Genomic DNA, 20,495 nt, shown 5'->3' on the forward strand with positions numbered 1-20,495 from the left:
GGAAGGCAGCTGGGGGGGGGGGAGGGGGAGAAGAGAAGCATTCTTAGTGGGATTGTGGTAATAAGCCATAAATCCAATGTGTCTATTCAGTCCATGATTTTGTGTCTAGCAATGTTATGAATCTATGGTCCTAGGCTCATCTTTTGAAAGTGCAGGTTTCCTTTGAGGATGAGTACTGATAGGTCTCAGAGTGACTGCTTTGAGACTTAACATTTTAGTTTAAGAAGTGGGCTGTAGCCCATGAAAGTTTATGCTCTAATAAATTTGTTAGTCTCTAAGGTGCCACAAGTACTCCTGTTTATTTTGAACATGGGAAGAGATTTCTCACTTACCCTTCTTTAATTCCCACAACGGTGCAGCTTTGTGGTGACTGGAGTCTTCGTGTGTCTCTGACCTGGTCACAGACTGCCTGAAGTGCTCCTTACGCTTAAATAGAGAGCCAGCCTGTGGAGTGGGAGGAGGGGTGAGACCCCTGCCCACCTTTCAGACTCTGAGCTAGGGTGACCAAAATTGGGACAGTCCCGATATTTGGGTTTTATCTTATATAGGTGCCTATTACCCCCCACCCCCATCCTGATTTTTTCCACACTTGCTGTCTGGTCACCCTACTCTGAGCACCTTTCCGTGGTAGTGCAAGCACTTATGGCTGATGACTAGCAGGCACAACAATTCCCATCCTGCTGCTACTGCCTTAAATCTGAGCCCCTTTCCTGGCAAAGTGAGAGTCCATGGGCTGAAAGCCAGACAGGCACAATTCCCATTACACTTCAGCCTGAGGGAAGGTTCACAGGAGTGACTGGTTTCTCTGCATGTCCAGACATGCTGCAGGGTGGGGGAGGGGCAGTGAGCTTGATAGAGAACACTGTGAGACCGTCTGTGTAGGCAAAAAGCTCCAGCAAACAATCTCTCGAGGGGGGAGGTGCAAGGAGAAGGGGTTTAACCCCTAGCTTTTTATCGCACTTGTTCATTAACAATACTTATTGCTGTCTTGCAAAGGTGATGCTTGCTTTTGTCATTTTGGGACTGGAGCTTATAAGATTTACCCCAAAGCACCACAAGCAGCTCCCAGTTTATAGTGAGAGAAAAGGGAGCTCTGTAGGAACCCTGCTTCTTTCCTCAGAGAGCTGAGGACCCACCTCAGTACCTGGGGGAAAGGCGAACTTTGGATCCTTTGACATGTACTTCCCAACTCCAGCGAGAGTCCGTTTCAAGACTTATATCCTGAACTGGCCAGATAGCATGCTCCAGGTCCTTAGATTCTCTTCTGGAAAATGCTCAGAAGCCCTGATGAGGTTTTTCTGCTTTGGAGTTACGGCTCCTTGGGGGGGGGGGGGCGGGCGGGGAGGAGAACGGGACACCCAACATGCCAGTCTGACTCTGAGCCCCTTGCCCTGGCAATGTGAGGGTCAGCTAGTTGTGAACAGTAGTCAGACATAATTTATCCTCTCTAGAGACTGTAAATGGTGCTTCACATTGGGAGCATTGCTTAGCTTTAGCCCAGTATTTGCAGTGCAACACTTCGTACCAATATGTGGTCAGAGAAATCCTAAAGAGGACTGCTGCCAGTGGCAGATCCAGGTGGTTGAAACACTCATGCTGCCAAATTCCTGATCCAGGAGGAGGAGAAAGATTATATGTTGTTTCTGCATAAAAATGAATGAAATTGAAACTATATACCAAAACTGTCAGGAGAAATTTAACTGCCAACTTATTCCAGCGTTGGGGGGAGAAAATCTGGTGGCCTGACCAGAAGGGCAGAGCTTAGTCCTGGAGCCTCCAAATTCCATAGGTGGGGGCATTAACCCATTAGTGATGAGTAAGTAGAGCAGCTGTGCAAGAGACATTGAGTGTGCTCCTAACTGCTCTGGATGCCTTCCATTTTAATGCTATACAATAGCTCATAAAGGTGTGACAGTGGGTACAACAACATTGGATTAACAAAACGTAGGACACCAGGTTCTACAAGAAACTGTCTTAGGAAAGGCATTTGTTCCCTATGGGGACATTTATACTCCGTTTATAAACTATGAGAAATTAGCTAAGCAGGACAGCTCCCTGACCTTCCGTACCATCATGATGACTGGCAGCATGAAAAACTTAAAATTTACCATTTTTCTTCCACTGACAGGTGATGGTGGTTGCTAACCTTAAGCCATGTTATCAGATGAGTTATAACTACACCTGACTAGTTTAAAAGTTTTGTTTAGTGGATCTATCCTGAATTTCAGTCCTTAAAACTTTCATTAGACTACACAATCTGCATTATCTTAAGCAATAACACTATAAATTAGATAAATTTGCTTTTACTGATTAGACAATCAGGCTAAATAATTTCCTTTCTGACATTACAATTAAATTTCAATAACTTTTCTCTTTGAGCTAACTCCTCCTTAAAAACTAAGGTAAGATATCAGGTCAGGAATCTGAATCAGGGAAATGCCTTTATAAGCGCTAATTAGTTGTCTGTATGAATGCAGGCTGATTTTTGTCTTAGATTTTTCAAGCCATACTTTAGCACTGTAGCATCTTCATCCAAAATCTTCCTGGGTTTCCCATGGGATCCAAGCTCATTTAATTCTCAATGTTTCTGTAAACAAAACTTTCCCCATTAAAAGAAATAGCTTGAGACAACTAATTTCTTTTTCAACAGCTTCACACTCTTAACTCTCATTGAAACCAGCTCTTTCTTTTCCATCTGCTTCCTGTCACAAATAATAGGTTCGATCCTAACAGGATATATTTAGGAAAGACCCTGGTGCCTCAAAGGGAAAGATCATGTCAGTCACAGCATGATACATGGATTGGAAAGCTCTTTTTTTTGCCCCCACTCCCCCATTCAATCTTTTCTTCTTCTCCACTGGCCCATGGAAAATGGTGAAGATCCTCTCTCTCCTCTGTGAGCTTCATATTTGGTTGGTAAAATAATCATGCTCAAAAGCAACAGTTTCTGCCTTGCATTTGTAGTCATATTTCACATGATTACACCAAGAGAATGTTACCATTTTTGATATAATTGATTAGTTTATTCAGAATTAGACATCTCTGCCTTCCTGTCTGAGCTGTTGCTTATTGTATTTTAACAGCTCTGACAACAGTGGATAGGATTTCTTGACATTGTTTCAGTACCTAATTGATAATCCTGACACTTGTTGCTAAAGGTTTAATGCATATCTTTTAAAAATTGCTTTTGGAGAGCTTCAGATAAAATTGTATAATACAGCCTGTTATTTATATCCTGTGCCCTTGCACCTCCCTTACCTTGCATTTACCAGAAGCTGGGAATACTCAGCACCCTGTAAGTATATACACATGATTAAAACTTACTCTTCAGCAGTGCAGTCTTGAATTTGCATTCTGAGAGCCGGTGAGCATAGGTTTTTAAGAAAGACAAGTTAAAGATTAAGTGATTGTGAAGTACTTTTTTTTTTTCTTCTTCAATAAAAGGATTCATGTACACAATTCTTTGTATTTAAAAGCACCAAATGAAAGTTTTTCATTTGACTTTTTAAAAAATGGATTGAGAACACTGGGTTTTTTTCCGTTTTTGCTCCCAAAAGCAAGGGGACATTTAAGTAACCTAGGCCTAGTGCTTGACCAACCTTGAAATTGCTATCTGATAGGAGCAATTTTTTAAACAATAGCATTAATGTAACAATACAAATCTTAAATAGCCACTGCTAAAAAACTGTCACAGTTCATGTATGATCATATGACATTTGTAGCCTGGTGCTTGAGAGGCATTCAGCAGAGGGAGCAGATTGATTAAACCTTTGTTTTCAGGACTGTACAGAGGGTATCAAGGCGGTTTGTGAAAACAAAGCAAGTAAGCAAGAAAGCCTGTATTGCTTTGTGCTCCCATAAAATAGATACAAAAGGTAAATGGAGGAAAGAAATCAGTGTTTCCTATGTGGAATAAAATGGAGAGTAGAGAAGTGTTAGTCTCAAGGCTCTAATCCAACAAATATTTAAACAATTACTTGGAGTATACTTTAAACTTGTCAAGCAAGATTTTTCCTACCTTCTGCACAGCAACGTGAAACTTTAAGGATGGGGTTTCTTTATTACTAGTGTTTAAATATTTTGTTATACCGGGAAACAGCAGAGAAAAAGTTGGGAAAATTCAATCTTGATTTTTTCATAGCATTTTCCTGGACATAAGGGCAAAAGCCTGTGCCAAGTCAGACCAACAAAGAGGGTCAACATAAGCAAGACTGACTACAACTGTCCTGAATTTATGTACAATAGTTTTCATTCATAATTTTCCATATTCCCTTTGATTACATTCTTTGTAGAGCAAGCATTTAAAAAAAATGCCTTGAAATTTATTAACAGAACAGCAATATATAAATCATCAAGTGGTAAAATCATAGACTAAAAAGGTATTTTTCGCATTTCAGTAAGACCCGTTTGGGAATTACAACAGAATCTTCTAGATTTACCATTTATCAAGCTCCAGAAATGAATGGTGGCAACATATATATATTGCAATTTTATTTCATTCGCTCAAACAAAACAAAAGTTAGCATGTAAGAAATTTAAAATGACACAAATATGGTAAAAATAGCAGAGAATGAACTGAAAAAAACTAAAAAGGAGACAAACCTAAATGCATGAAAATTCAACATTCATTAGTGTTTCATCTTCAGTTTTGATTGACACTTGATGCTTGAAAACTTTTTTAAACAATGAACTTGAAATCATGACAACTATCTGAAGAGATTTCAGCACCAGCACTAAGATTTATACATTCAGTTTGTTTGCAACTGACTTGTTAGCCACTTGTGTATAGCACAGATTTATCACAGATCAGATCACAGTGTTGAGGAAAGCAATACCTTCCTGGAATTAGAAAGGATCTCCTAAACTGTACTCAGTTTAAGACATCCACTGTACAAAAGCACAGAACCATCATAATATGGTTTTTAAAGAACTTAGTTCAACAGTGAGCAAAATAACCTTAGCTTCTGTAGTTCATTTTAATTATGGAAATCTCAATATGACAGCAAGTGTTTACAGTAAGCTTTAATTCAATTAGATTTTCTGGAAAGGACCAATTCAGCAATATGAGATTATGTAAAGTATGTATGTAGAAACAGCACACACACAAAAAAAGACATCTGCTCTTCTTTCTTTTAAACAGAAATCATGTTAATTTTAGACCAAGGCACAAACGTTTAGTGCATAAACCAGGTTCCCCCTCTCCCCCACAATCTGACAGTTTAATTGTTTAATATTACTTTGGACCACTTATACCCATTACATTTCTAGTAGGCTACTCCTGAACTTCCCTAACAAACAAAATCAAACATGATTTCTGACAAGAATAAACTTCCTTAATGTTAAAATGTTTGCAAAAACAAAAGTTATCAAAGATGAAAATGCCTCCTTTTATTTCACGCTTGCTGCAATTTGTTTAATGCCTTCACTAATGCATGCAGAAAGATGATCAGTTTTTGGAAAGATAATTATATATTGATTTAGGTAATATTTCCATTGTAAACAATTTTACAATTTGAGTCTCTATAGAAACAGGAACATGTTTAAACTGGAGAAAAATTCCTCATTCAAGCCTTTCAGAAGCAGAAAGTGCTGTTGATTTGCTTTGGTTTCCAGCACTTAGGAACATACGCTATTTAAAGCTTTTGTTCTATGAATGGAGCTAAGTAAGCTGTAACATGAATAATGCCTCCAAAACCATAGGTATTTTTTTTTTTCCTAATCAGCAGATAGCAAAAAAATATGGCACTATTACAGCTCAGAAAAATTCAAGATGCAATGAAAAAGTGCAGATTTGATCCACAATATTTCCCAAAGTATTACGGATCTGCCTTGCAGGATTTTTATTCCACTGAATTTTATTAGTTTAAACTAAGATTTGTACATATGAGGTGTTTTAACAATTTTTTAAACCATGGGAAAGAGGAAAGTGTCATCTCCCCTGAAAAGTTCTCACCTTGTTCTCTAAAGCTAATGCTGCCCCACTACTGTTCTTCTGCTTCCCTTTTTCTGCTTTGACCTAATGCTCCATCATAGCCCTTGCCCTTGTTTCCTCAGAGTCAAAAAGCAGCCTCAGAGAATACAGGAGCCGGTAATTGTTGTGCATCCTGTATTACCACAGGTGCATCACTGGTAATAGCTGATAAATTTAAATCGACTTGGATTTTGATCAAGTAAAGAAATGAAACAAAAATGAGATGGGAGTTTTAGAACCATTAATGAATCGGAAATACAAATAACTCAAGAAATGATACAAAAAGGATTAAGTACCTGGTTCTGTTAACATGGTTACTGATAAAAGTCACAACATTTTCCTCATTATTACACATGCATGTAATATGAGGAAAAATAGTGCAGAAATTAATCAAAATATTTTTAAACCAAAACTGTCACCTTCCCCCCCCCTCCCACCCCAACTTTTTTCCTTGGCATTAATTAAGCCTTAAAAATGAAAAAGGCTACTTAATATTTATGACATGCAATGTTTTTTGTTTAATTAAAAAGCTGATTGTGTTGTGTTACCTTACAAAAATATCCACATGCATAAATCTTAAAAAAAAGTCTGAAAATCTACTGTAAATCTACAACATACTAATGATTTACATTTGACCACTGGTTTGTATTATGTAGAAGTCTTAGATTTGGTAAAGCATTGTAACGATTTAGGAAGGCATCTACATCTTTAAACTCTGGACTGCTTGCTTTTTTGTTTACAAAATTGCATGAAGGCTAACTAGAGAGGCTTCCTATCATAAAATTCCAAAAACTTGATATGCCATCGCTTTCTAGGTGATATTCCCTTTAAAGCATACACTTCTAATTATTTCATATTTTGTGATCTGAACTTACATGTCTGCTCTTTGAAGTTATTAATGGAAATATCAAATATGATAGGAAGACAAACCTGAGATACATTTGCAGTACAACAGTATAGCTTGCTAAATCCTTCATTAATAAAGAAAACCTCTCTGAAAAGCCTTCCCAAGCTTTTCTCCTTTTTTGTGTTAACAATGAATTCTGAAATATGTGCAACTTTATCTTGACATGAGAACATCTCAATGCACTGTGATCTTGTCTGACAAATGTGGGAATTTCTGCATAATCATTACAGTAACTTTTAAGACTCTTTTCCACCCTGCTGTAAAGGTCAGAAAAAAGCAGCAAACTAGGAAGGAAAAAGCATATCACCAGAGTGATGTGTCTGAAAGTTTTCAGAATGTCGTTTTCCCCTCCTTCCAAGTGTCTGTCTCCAGTTTCTTCTAACAGCTCACAAAATGTAGTCGACTTTATACCAAGTGAAAGAGTCACATTGGCTTAGTCCTAGTCTTTCTATGCAGTATTTGATTTGCTCAGTTCTTGCCTGATTGCTGATTAGGGAAGGAAAAAAGCATAAATTAACATTACATATTTAAAAAATACACTCGCCTAGACTGACACGTCTGTCCTTTGAACAAAAAGTTCATCCTACCAGAAGCCATCTTGTTAAAAATACAGTATACTGGACCTTAAGATTGTTTGACACCATGAAACAGAATTTAATTCTGACCCAGATTACATCTTTTTCCCGGTATAAAATATTCTGATATTTGATACTTCAGTCTGTTTCTCTCTGTCTCCGCCCACACTATTGCCTTTTTAATGGAGGGAACCCACCACCAGTTCACACGTCAGGAGGAGGATTTGGGTTCTATACTGACTTCCACCATATTGTTTAAGTGGTCACAGTATGTAGCATAGAAGACAAAGCAAGCAAAAAAGGGAAGAAAAAAGAGGCAAGGGAGCTGCTACATTAATGCATACAATTATTCATCCCAGTATTGAAAAATTAGTGTGGGACCATGAGTAATTCCAGGGGCAAGTTAATGATAGAAAGGGAAGGGAGCTGTCATTTGATTCATAAATATCTACACTATCATAATTTCAATGGTGTCACCCTCTGCAGCATGGCCTGCTAAGGTGAGGAGGTGGTGTCACTGGCTCTTCCACCACTAGTTCCAAGCTCCAGTTCCTCTGTTTTTTGGAAATTTTGATAATACCGTGTCATTGGAAATGGGCTGTGTTGGGTATAATTCAAAAGTCCTTTTCTCCCACAAGCACAATGGCACCAAACATTACAAACTTAGAACAATGACGTAGATACAAATTTGAGAAAATGTTTAAAAGTTAACATTTTTTTAACATATGCATGTCAAATTTGCAGCCCTCACAAAGTTAAATTGTGGCCTTTGACTGACAGTACTGTGTTATCAGTTAATGCTCAGAACATACCACCTGATTAATTTTTTTAATGTTACAGATTACTATAAATGGAAGGAGTGCTTCAGGTTGATTTGCAATCATCTACAAAAAAGAAGCGGTTCAGAGGTATTGATAATCAGCTTTGTTTATTATGCCAAAGGAGTTATAATGTGGCACTGGTTAGACAACAGCATCTAGCCAGAAATTACTGGAATCCATCTGCAAATAGTATGCACACAGTTGCATAACATACATTACATCATATAATTAATTACAATCCCTAAGTAATTTATTATAAAATCCTTGTTTTTACTTTGGTCTTGATCATTTTTAGGCACCAACAAGGAGATGAAAAATACCAACCAGTAGCTGAATTTGTGGAGAATAATATCGCAGAAGACTGGTTAAACACAACAATGCTTGGCGGCACTTTACATGCTATAAGAAGTGAACCCATATCATAGAATTATAGAAGATCAGGGTTGGAAGAGACCTCAGGAGGTCATCCAGTCTAACCCCATATCTTTACAGTGATATGTGAAATTGGCTCCTTTGTTGATGGCACTGGCATTCCTGAGACCCCAGGTATTTTGCATAGTGGCAGTACTGTGAACCAAATTCTTAAAGGGAAAAAGTTGAGATATACTATAAAAGAACACACCCAAGCACTTGTTGCCCTTAAAAAATGCTACCTACATGTCTTCTTTGGAAAGCATAAAGATGTGTTTGAACTCCCAAAGGGTACAGGACTTACGAGACCTGTTCCATGCATCTAGTGTGCATTCCACTCTCAATGACCTATTGTGCACAAAGGAGAGCTTCAATATCGCAGAATGGATCAAGCAATTTGAAGATGATGAATCTGCGACAAAGCCAACTTTCGGGATGGTGCGGTGATACATTAAGATGGTTGAGTCTTTGCTGCTCTTTATTTGATCTGTCAGGACTGCTAATTGGAATTTGCACCTCAGCACTAGAAGACTTAGTTAAATGCTTTTTTGCTTTCGATTTAACCAACTATTTGGCAATGATTGCCTGGTATCTCACTGAAGTAAGAGGTGTAGAAAAGTCTGACCCTGATATACGAGAGGAATTTCAAAGAGGAAATCGGGTTGTTTAAAGGTTGCCAGTTCCCTTCTCTTCAGCTGGTTCAGACAATGGCCTATCACATGAAAAAGAGAGCAATGGAAGTCATTGGGGGAGTTGGTGGGCATAACACAGCACCCGCATGCTCTTGTTTTTCAGGTATGCAGCGGAATCATTAAAAATATTACCAGAAAGAAGAGACTCAGTAGTACTGTGCCTGTCCAAATCAAAATAATTGACTCCACAAACATCTTCAATGTCACAATGAAGCTACTGTCTCATACTCACACAAACAAGCTGACCACACACACCTTGCAGGAAAAACACTCCAGCACGCATAGAATTACTCAAAGAATTTTGTTGTCGCATGGTGTAATGAAGCTGCTGCCTTGCATTGTTCTGTGAGTTCTTTGTAGGTCCCATGAGGAGGCTGACGCTACAATTATTTTGCATGCCATCAATGCCACAGAAACAGGTGCTCTGGAGCTCTGGATTTTTGCACAAGACATAGGTGTAGTGCTCTCTGTGAGACCCTACCCAAGATTTCTGCAAGATTGTTTTAGTGCTTGCTGCTGGGGAACAGACTTGCTATATATCCCTCAGCAATGTGTTACTATCATTTGAACCACCAAAAGCCACCACACTGCCAGGTTTCCATGCCCTTTCAGGATTTAACACCACTGCAAGGTTAGCTGGAAAGACCAAATGATCTTATTGGAAGGCATTTGATTCAACTAAGCCTCTCTCCCTCATTCTGAAGATGCTTGGCACAGCTGAGACAGTCACTGATGAGATCATAAATGCACTAGGAGTCGTCCATATGTCAAATTTACCATTTGAAGACTAACATTACAACACTTGCAGAGTTACAGTGGTGGATGTTTTCCAAGAAGCAGACAAATGGAGAAAAATTGCCACTGACAAGGGGTGCATTACACCTGCTCCTGAATCAATCCTTCAGCTAATCAAATGCTAGTATATAAAGGCCAGATCCTAACTGCCCTGCAAATGACTGGCCAGAAGCCTGCCTTGTATGGAGATGTATGAGTGCGCCACGGACAAAGATCAATGTGACAATGTGTGTAGCTGTTGTGCCCCTGATGGAGACAATACCAACAGTGACTTCGATGAATAAATGTTTTCAGTTCTACATGTCAAGGCTAACTTCCTTAGGATTAGCCAAGATCATTGTCATTTTTATGTAAGCAATGCAACCCTGTGTTAAAATATAATTAAAAAGGTGATTTTTAAACAGTTTCTCAAGTATATAGCTACATATTTATTTTAGATTTGTCATGTTTTGTACCACTGTGTTAGTGGGAAAAGGGCTTTTGAATGATACCCAACTCAATCCATTCCCAATTACAAGGTATTATCAAGATTTCCACCAATCAGAGGACCTGGACCTGGGAGCTGAGGGAGAGGAGTGTCTTCCCCCTGCTATGCTGCAGAGGGCGACACCACTGAAATTATGACTAGATTTTTATGAATCAAATGATACCTCCTTTATCTTTCCATCACTAACTTGGTCCACAGAATAATATTTTCCTAAATTATGCTTCCAGACTACATACTATTTTCTATATAATGTGAAAGTAGCCAACAACCACTCTGCTCAGGGCTGATTAACTCATCACTGGACACTAGGCAAACATACACAGATGCTGCTTAGTTTAAACTAAGCAACATCCATGCACTAGGAGCCAGTCACTGACTGGCTTGGATAGAAAAGGATTAATTTACTCCTCTCCTGTCCAGGTCAGTCAGCTATTAGCTCCTGCTGTGTGGACACTGCTCCATTAACCTCCTGGTCCCTGCCTCCCCAGGTCTCTGAGCGGTCCCTCTCCTGGCTGGCTTCCCTATTCCAGCACCTGGATAATGGCAGCCAAGCTCAGGGTGGTCGTCTGGTTCAGTTACTGGTGCAACAGCTAGCCCCATGACAGTCAGGAGGAGCAGCAGTGCTAGCTACCCCATTGCCCATTAAGGTTTGACCTCACCATCCTTCCATCATGACAGGGGGGCAGTGGGACTAAATTTAAATAAGCAGCTTTGTGACCTGGTGAACAGGGTCACAGAACCACTCAGGTTGTCTCTCCTTTGTCTGAATTGGGTCCTAAGTACATGCCTATATTGCCTATTTCTTAATCTGGCCTTGACTCTGCTACTCTGATTATAATGATTAATGATAAATATTAAGTAGTGTCATCAATACTGCCAACCCAAATTTAAAAAAAAAAAAAAAAAAAAAAAAACACCTACGCCACCCTCCAAAAAAAATCCTGAGACTGGTTTTCAAATTATGAAATTAAAACAACAATTTTGGAGTTATTTGACTTTTGGTTTTTTGAGCCTTTAGTGGTCATATTTTCAAACTCTCCAAAACCCAAGAGGGTTAGAAATCTACTTATTTTAAAATGAAAGCTGTGATTAATGTAAAATCCCACCTCCTTGAATCATGTGATTAAGAAAAACACCAAATATCAAGAATTACGATACAATGTTGAAAGCAGTCATTGGGCTAAAATGGATAAATACTGACTGCTTTGAAATATGTGACTCAACTGCTCTGGCTTTTAAGTGGTACATTATTATATGACAATCTTGCCTTTCCTAAACTAAAGCAACATCATGAGATGGTAAACATCTGCAAGGAGGATCTTGCTCAATTTCTGCACCCATCCATCCACTTTTAAAAGACAGACATTGTTCAGCATCATTGCTCTATCCAAAAACCCTGCAGATAAGGTATAAAGTACCTGACTGTGCAAGAATAATCAAAACAATTAGGATAAGTTAGTTTTTCTTTTACTACAGGATAGTGAGAAAATGAGTGAACATTAGAAAGAGCAGTTCTATCATGAATTTGGCATTCTAGAATCCTCAGAATGTAGACAGAATCTTGAAAGTAAGTTTCCATTTCTGCATCTTTTCACCTTTAAGAAATGCTTATCCATTCTTTAAGACTTGGAGATCCAAAATATGTAGTGAATCAAGTTCATACTCACCATCAATGAGTTCTTCCTTTAATTTTGTTAATTCCTTTCTCATTTCATCTAAAATATCCTATGGTATCAGAATACAAGTAATAATAAATTAGTGTGGTTTAAACTTTCAGGTAAGAAAAAATGAAATTCTAATTTTCGTTCATTTTGAAACTTCTCAAACTTATATTCCAGTCTGTATCTATATCTTCAAAATTCACCCTTAAACTCCTTTACTATTAGTGAGTAATAAAAATCCTATTTTAAAAATATGCTGCCCAAATCTTATAACTGATTTATACGGCGCTTATCCCACCTAAGGTAGGAGGTACCTGAGTTACAACGATGTATCCACAAATTTCATGTTCTCCCACAACAAGTGGTGGCAATTTATGTAAAACTAGGAGGCATAGCTATAACTATAATTGCCCTGCAGATAAGATGTGAAAGACCAAAACAAAGAGAGAACCTAGACCAACAAATTATTCTCAGTTACACAGATAAAAATAAGTAGAATCTGACAGTAGTGCTACCATAATGCCCTTCTCTCATCTCTATCGCCTTTCCTATTGCTGATTTGATATTTTAGATAATGATTTTCTGAAAATGCATTTAAATCTAGAGTGTGAAGGAATACAATTCTTGTGAAAATGTACTTTTCAACTTGGCATCATCGATAATCATTGAGAACAACAAAGAAGCATCCAAAGGATTGCTGTCTTGCTAAAACTTTACCATTCTCCTCAATTGTTAAGATGGTACACTTTTTTGTTATAGCTGAAAATATTAAATCAAACACAATATTCATTATCAGTTAAAACAATATTGAGACTATATTCGTGACTTGCTATATGTCATTGCAAAATTACAGCTTGTAGAAAGTATTTAACCAGATATAAAAAAAACAAAAACAAAAAACACACCTTCCTGGATTTAGGTTTGAAACTAGGAAAAGGTTAAAGTTTGGTATTAAATCAAGAACTGTTGAAAGTCTTTAACAGTTCTGCTATTACTTATTCTGAAAAGGTTTCTACTGAAGGTACTATATACCTGCTTCAATCTGTCATAGTCTAGCCCTTCTGACTGCACTCCATTGGCACTGGTTTGCCCAGATGGTGTAGATTTTGGTCTGTAGAACATAAAAAGAAGCGATGTATTACAGGTCTCTAATTACTGTATGTAGGCTTATTACAAAGCAGACATTCCCCCCAAAAAAATTAATGTGTTTTCTTAATAGTTACTGTCTTCCAAGATTGTGATAAAGAATTAGAATGAAAAGAGGATTTTTACAAAGATGTAGGCAGCCCAAGAAACACCAAAGCTGTACATACAGAATGGAAACCACCAGTAAAGGGCATTTTCCTGACATGGAAATATTACATTAATATATAATGACAAGGTGGGTGAGGTAATATCTTTTATTGGACCAATTTCTGTTAGCAAAAGTAACAAGCTTTTGAGGTATGCAGAGCTGTTCTTCAGGTTACCATAACTAACACAGGTACAACACTGCAAACAAATAATATATAATGAGTTATTAGTTCAAAACAGGAACAATTCAACAAGCAGAACTATTTTTTCAGTGATCTCTTATTTTTTCCTCCAAGAGCACATGAGAAAGGAAGAGTATCCCCTCTAAATTTATCTTGTAAATCTTTTATATATTTTTATTTTTTAGCTTAACTTCTTGCTCATTAAAAAGGGGCCTATGTCACAATGACCTTTCCCCTCTGACTAAAGAAGGCAGTATGCTGACCTTGCTACAATATAATACATGGTGTACCTCCAAAAAGAATGCTGGATTGATCTATTCAAAACATGCTTGCAAACTGTGTGAACCAGATGACTGTAATATTTACAGAAATTACTAGTTTGGAAGTTGTAACACATTTCTGATGCACATAATCTTTTCCTTTAAATCACCTATAAATTTGTTTGCAGAAGACTGCCACATTTAAAAAAAAATTCTGCATGCAGAGCTAACATTCTTAAATAAACAAGCTACATAGGAAGTTTTCAATAAACTCTCCACATTTGTGTTTTCTGCCATCTTCCATCCATGTAGTGTACATCGCTCACACTTGGGAACATACATATTTACTGCAGATATATTCATGTCTCAGGAAATGTTTGCCTGATGGGCTGTTGGGGTACATGCAAGGGATGAAGGTTTTAAGAATAAAATTCAACCATCTTCCTTGAAAATTATGCGTTAACTTCCCCTGGATTCCTGGACACTTTTGAGACTTGATAGTAATTCCTGTGTAGTAGCATACCCAGGATCTCAGGCCCTGCAATAAATTGGCTCACATGGGCCTTGATTTAGGTAGGCTACACATACCTTGGAGAGTTCAGTAGACTCTATATGACCCTCAGAGTGGCATGGGAGGAAGCGGCAGATGCCTGATGCAGCCATCCTCTGCCCTCCCCTCTACCCGTTGCTATCCAGAATGGGCCACTCCTCTTGTCTAGTTTACCTATTGAGTATTTTAAATAAAATTGTGGCCACTCTGCCAAAGATTCTTGATGTTTGTCTCTCTTCATATTTACCCCATGACACTGAACAACTTAAGCTGAAAATTCATATTTAGTTTTGGTGAATTAATTACTTTTGAAATCCTCTCTTCTTCTAACACCTTGCTTCTGTGTCATTCTGGGACCATTTTTTTAAACCACATGCTTCTGTTTGCAGAATGATTAAGTTTACAGCTGATTTCAACATTTGCTTTTCCTTATGTTAGAATTAACCTGGTGTATTTTTGGTAAAGAATCTCCCTAGTGGGGTAGGAGGAAGCAGGTTCTCTTTCACTGTCTCTCTGTGCTGCGCTGCTCTGAATAGGAACGTAGAGCGAGGCTGCAGTTTTTGGCTTTGGAGCTTTTATGTAAGAGAAACACTTAAAAAAAAAAAATGTGTTTTCTCCTAGCTTTTGTCATCCCAAGATGAAGCTTTATTTACTGAAAGTAGGGCCGTCTGTGGCTGGGAGCAGAAGCCAGCATGGGGACACAGCTCAGCAACAAATTTCCCCTCCATGCAGGATATATAACATGGCCTCAGTTCTTCCCACAGCTCCATAAACACAAAGCAGAAAATTTACGAGTAATTAAAAAAACCTGATAAAGTGAGGTTGGGGCTTGTCAAAACTCCCTCCTTTTAATGTCTTCTCTTCTTTCCTTTGCCTTGCCATTTAGCTAATCCCTTTACATTTAGCCAAACTCAGGAAAGCTGTATCCCCCCGGCCCCAAAAGTGAACAGAAAAATATCATGGAACTAATACAATGCTCGCAATTCATCATTATTTTCAAGTTGTATCCCTTTTCCTTATAGCCTAAACAGAAAAGACAAAGGGTAAATTCTTTGGGACATGGACTGTCTATTACACTATGTTTTTACAATGCTTAGAACAGTAGGACCCATTCTTGGTTAACCTCTAAGTGCTACCTAAGTTGATCGAAATCTCTCTGGAAAATATTTCTAACGGAAGGAGAAAAACTTTACCACTCCCCACCCGCTGCCTCAGCTTTTCAGTTGGACTGGTACTGTACACTCAGCTACCAGATAAGCTTTTTCCAATATTACAGAAACTTTTCTAACTTGTGTGATTCCAAGCAGAACATGGGCTTTCCCCTGCACTATAGTCTAGGCCTGTGGTGTGTGCAAAAGGGTATTAATTGAAAAACAAATCTGAGATACAAGAATTGAGATTTTTTCCCCCCAACCAATTTATATAGGCCATTTTTTAACCTATTTGAAAAATTTGACACCCAAAATACACATTTATGCCCACAGTGTAATACTGGAGAGGAGACACTTGAAACCAATATGCCTGTGGGTTTGTCTACACTAGAAATGCTACAGCAGCACAACTGCAGCTGCACTGTCGTAGCATTATTGCAGTTATGGAAGGGGTTCTTTCGGTCACTGTAATAAATTCACCTCTACAAGACGCGGTAGCGAGGTCGATGGAAGAATTCTTCCATCGACCTAGAGGTGTCTGTACCAGGGCTTAGGTTGGCTTAATTACATTGCACAGGGTATGAATTTTTTCACAGCTCTAAGTGATGTAGTTAAGATGACCTAGGTACAGTGTAGAACAGCCCTGAGGCTGTTCACCTTTTCTAGAAAGCAAAATCCTCAGTGCAGATTGAAGAATCCAGCATTTTATTTTAGTAGTTTCATGGGTAATATGAAGAAAAAAACACCTCCTCAAATTTTCTGAATTAGAGCAAATTGAAATAAAAGTTGATCCAAGGATTTTAAGCTAAACTGTGAGCCAACAAGATGTTAGAATATATGGAAAGTTAAATAATTGTACAGTGGAAGTAGTTGAAAACTATAGTTCACCTTGCACCCCAAAGAACAACTACACAGTCTGTGCTAATGCTATGAAGCCAAGTCACAGACTGAAGTCTGTTGTATAATCTTTAGATACTGAACTCTACTATATTTCTAGATAAAAAAAACTCCTTGTTTGAAACTTACAAAGTTAACTTTCCAGCAATTGCTGTTTCACTGCAAATCTGCAAATACTATTGAAAATGAACACAGAAGCTGGAAGCAAAATGTGTCCCTCAGACATTTAGTTAAGAGAATCTAAGCATTATTTTTGTTTTCACACAGGTAGTTTTCCATATATCAAAAGTTCTTCTACACACTCCATAGATGGCCCATCAGTCCCTGAGGATTTCCATCAAGTCTCATTTAACTGTTCCCACTCTCAGTGTCTTGCTTTCTGACTAAAAAGCCCTGAGTGGGAAAATGGGAGCTATTATTCCAGAGACCAATAGTGTGATTGCTGACTAATGACAATAGGAACAAAGTACATACATGGAACGGCAGAATTTAGCCCTTACAAACACAGACTGCTTATGGATTAGAGCTTTAAAAAACATTGCCAGTGTTTGCACTCCTAGTCACATTTCCCATCAACATTACAATCATAATTTGTCTGAGAACTGGATAGGAAAGGGTCTATAGAATAGAAAAACCTAAATTCTACTACTCCGTGTGAAGACATTAAAATTATATGTTTTTCCTTCATCGATGCCTTGGTTTCTTGCAATAAAAGGTATTTTGTTCAATCAACCCTATCAACTCTAATTTCCTTTGGAATTTGATATTTTTAAAAATTTCAGTCAAATCTAAAGTTTCCACTTACACTATTTGGTACCCTTCATTTCTCACAGCTGCACTTGTAACTGCCAAGAGAAACTACTATCTAATGAAAACACAGCCTCCAAAATATCTCAACCATGAATTCCTGAAACCTGTCATTATGCAAGGCATAATGCATTTAGCCGTATGGAGTGGAAATCCATCAACTTCAAAATTTGTTAGTCTCTAAGGTGCCACAAGTACTCCTGTTCTTTTTGCGGATACAGACCAACACGGCTGCTACTCTGAAACCTGTCATGAATTCCTGAGATTGCTTCTGAGCTCCCCCATGTGGTGATTCATAGCATTACCTATCAAGACTGTGAGCCAACTATAATGCGCAATAAGAAAACTTGATTTAAACATGCAAGATAAAGCTTTGATTCATGCTAACATGCAAAATACCACCACCAAAGATAATTAGCTAATGGGGGAACTTTTCATACAAAAGAACAGGTAGTCACCACAGTGTTTGCTTTCATGAAAAAGACATTAGCAAAAACAATTTTAAAAAAGTTGAGAAATTTGTCAGTAATTTTCTAGATTGCACCACGCTTTTTTTTTTAGTGAAAACTATTTTAATCCTGTACCATTTTATCCAGAAATATATTTAGTCTTTTAAAGTACTTTCTTAAGGCACTTTATTTAAAAACAATTTAACTCTTTGAACACTGGCATTTTAAAAACTGCTAAATTAGTTGCTTTGTATGACAGATGCATAGTTTCACTCCCCGCAAAAGTTTAAAATATGCCCAAAATTACTCAATCACAATTCTGCAAATGTCTTTGCAACATAAACATGTTAATATGTTGAATGAGCAGGGTATGCATTTACCATGTCCTTTCTTTTAAATAAGGATCTTTTAGACATTTATGTTAGACAAAATCTATTCAGTGAGCAGATCAACTTTACTGTATGATGAACAGCATCTATTCTTTTAGCTGGTGATAACAGTTGTGAAATACATTCTGGGATGAAATACATTCTCGGGAAGTTAGTAGCTAGATGATTCTATGCGCCAATCTTACTACTTTGAAAAACCGTAGCTTCTCAGGACATTACACCTTAATAAGGTGCTCTTCAGAAGCTGCAATCAGACATACAGTTATACTGTAATCCACATGTTTAAATTACTGTATAATTGAGATATTTTATACAAGTGAAATTAAAAGTTGCATGGCATTACTTTACAATGAGATCTATTTTTGACTATAGGATTGTTCTTTGGGTCACTATTGATGAGATCTTGAATTATTTTAAATCACATGGGAATACATGGTGCATCTTGCAATTGGGGATGAACCGAAATTATATTGCACCCAAGCAGCATGACATACATCTTAAGCACCTTATTTTGAATTGATAGCAGATAAACTGGCTTGCATTTAAAATTACCAATGAAGCTACCTATCTTTAAGGATTCTGAATATGGATACAACTATAACTGAAGGAAAGACAGACAAATTGTTAAGAGGAGTTTTATGTCAGTGGTTCTCAACCAGAGGTCCGGGGCCCCCTGGGGGGCCACAAGCAGGTTTCGGGGGGGGAGGGGGAGGGGAGGCTGCCACGCATGGCGCGCAGTAGACTTGCTAGGGCCCAGGGCAGAAAGCCAAAGCCCCACGGCAAGGGACTGCAGCCCAGGACCCTGAGCCCCGCCACCCTAGGCTGAAGCTGAAGCAAGTTAGCTTTGCGGTGCCCGAGCAACTGCCTGCTTCCTACCCCTTAATGTCGGCCCTGGCTTTTATATGCAGAAAAAACAGTTGTTGTGACTCCTGTGGAGTTTTTATTGCATGGGGGGGGGGGGAGGCAAGGGGGGGCTCGGAAAGGAAAAGGTTGAGAACCCCTGCTTTATATCATTTGTGTTTGTGGTGATTACCAATCCATGTAGAAAAAGCCCAGCCCTGTTCTAGTCAAGTTGGTTAATTTAAAAAAAAGTCTCAAACCCTAACAGGATGATACCTGTTTAATGAATCATAGGACCTGTTTTCAGAAACAATCAGATTTTTCCATGGAGACTCCCGTCTATGAAGGGGGAAAAACACTAACTTAGGCTATATTAGAACTAGGTTATATGCAGTTTTAGAAAATGATTTATTTTACAGTTTAAATTACTATACCAATTAAATCCTGAACACTAAAGGAAAGGATACTTAAGTCATTTAGAAGCTTAATTTTAAATAGGATAAGTAGGTATTTTATTTATTTTGCACATTTACTATGAATACCAACCTCCCTGTTGAGTCTCCTTGCTGAGTTATTCTGGAAAAAAAGATAAAAAAAATCCTGCTTTACTTGTCAATTTTTCCAGACATGTCCAACAATCCTCATATGCAACTTAGGTCTTCTCTGCATATGTTAGAGGGAGACTGAAGCAGGGCCTAGCAGGAAGGAGACTCCTACTACCTGTAAATTGAGCTTTGGTGACAAAGCATTAAACAGTGGACCAATGTACTCTAAGCAGCCGTGCTCACTGACTAACTAGGGACAGAAAGGCCTTCACAAAGACAGTTCTCAGCATACGTCTTTGCTGAGGAACAGACGTCAAGATTTCAGTGACTTGTAAGGTATGAAAGGACCTTCCCATGGCAACCTTAACACACATTCTATTGAAGCTTTTTTCCCCTCAGCCCATGAAGTGTCCGTGGCCAATGCTGATGGGGGAAGAGTCTTGGCAGCTCTAAATAAAAAAGACCTTTATCCGCTTGGATCTGCTGCTGCTAGAAAAAAAATTACTTTTTTGGATACCTTTCCAGGTGACAAATATGGAGTCCTTGTGTGACTGGATGCGTTCTACATAAATACAACTAAAAGGCTCCGACTCACTCAAACTATGCCAAAATCTCTCTTTGGAGGATTTAGAAGATGGGCAAAATCTTGGTGGGGCAGTTTCCTGCTATGAAAGAAGACTCAGACTTGTGAATAAATACTTGGACTGTTCTGAAAACAGCTTTATTCTTACAGAGGGTCATAAAACATTCTTAACAGGAGATGGCAGCTCTCCGGCTCATCTGATTGAAGCAATCATGATGATAAAGGCTGT

General features: G+C 38.2%; 1 protein-coding gene across 13 annotated transcripts in view; it reads right to left on the reverse strand.

Moving 5' to 3' along the window:
* Positions 1–6,404: 6,404 nt before the first annotated feature.
* The window catches only part of ENAH (ENAH actin regulator), a 181,462-nt gene continuing 167,371 nt past the window's right edge, over positions 6,405–20,495 (reverse strand). For 7 of the 13 annotated variants that reach the window (XM_034764679.1, XM_034764681.1, XM_034764689.1 and 4 more), the window contains 5 exons: positions 19,685–19,714; positions 19,415–19,477; positions 13,353–13,431; positions 12,327–12,384; positions 6,405–7,364 (listed from right to left, as the gene is read on the reverse strand). In XM_034764679.1, coding sequence (XP_034620570.1) covers positions 7,327–7,364; positions 12,327–12,384; positions 13,353–13,431; positions 19,415–19,477; positions 19,685–19,714 — 268 coding nt within the window. In that variant the 3' untranslated portion in view covers positions 6,405–7,326. The remainder of the gene's footprint in view (positions 7,365–12,326; positions 12,385–13,352; positions 13,432–19,414; positions 19,478–19,684; positions 19,715–20,495) is intronic. The other 6 variants (XM_034764682.1, XM_034764683.1, XM_034764688.1 and 3 more) reach the window with 2 other exon arrangements.

This window comes from Trachemys scripta, chromosome 3, assembly GCF_013100865.1.
Source record: "Trachemys scripta elegans isolate TJP31775 chromosome 3, CAS_Tse_1.0, whole genome shotgun sequence".
Classification (NCBI taxonomy): domain Eukaryota; kingdom Metazoa; phylum Chordata; order Testudines; family Emydidae; genus Trachemys; species Trachemys scripta.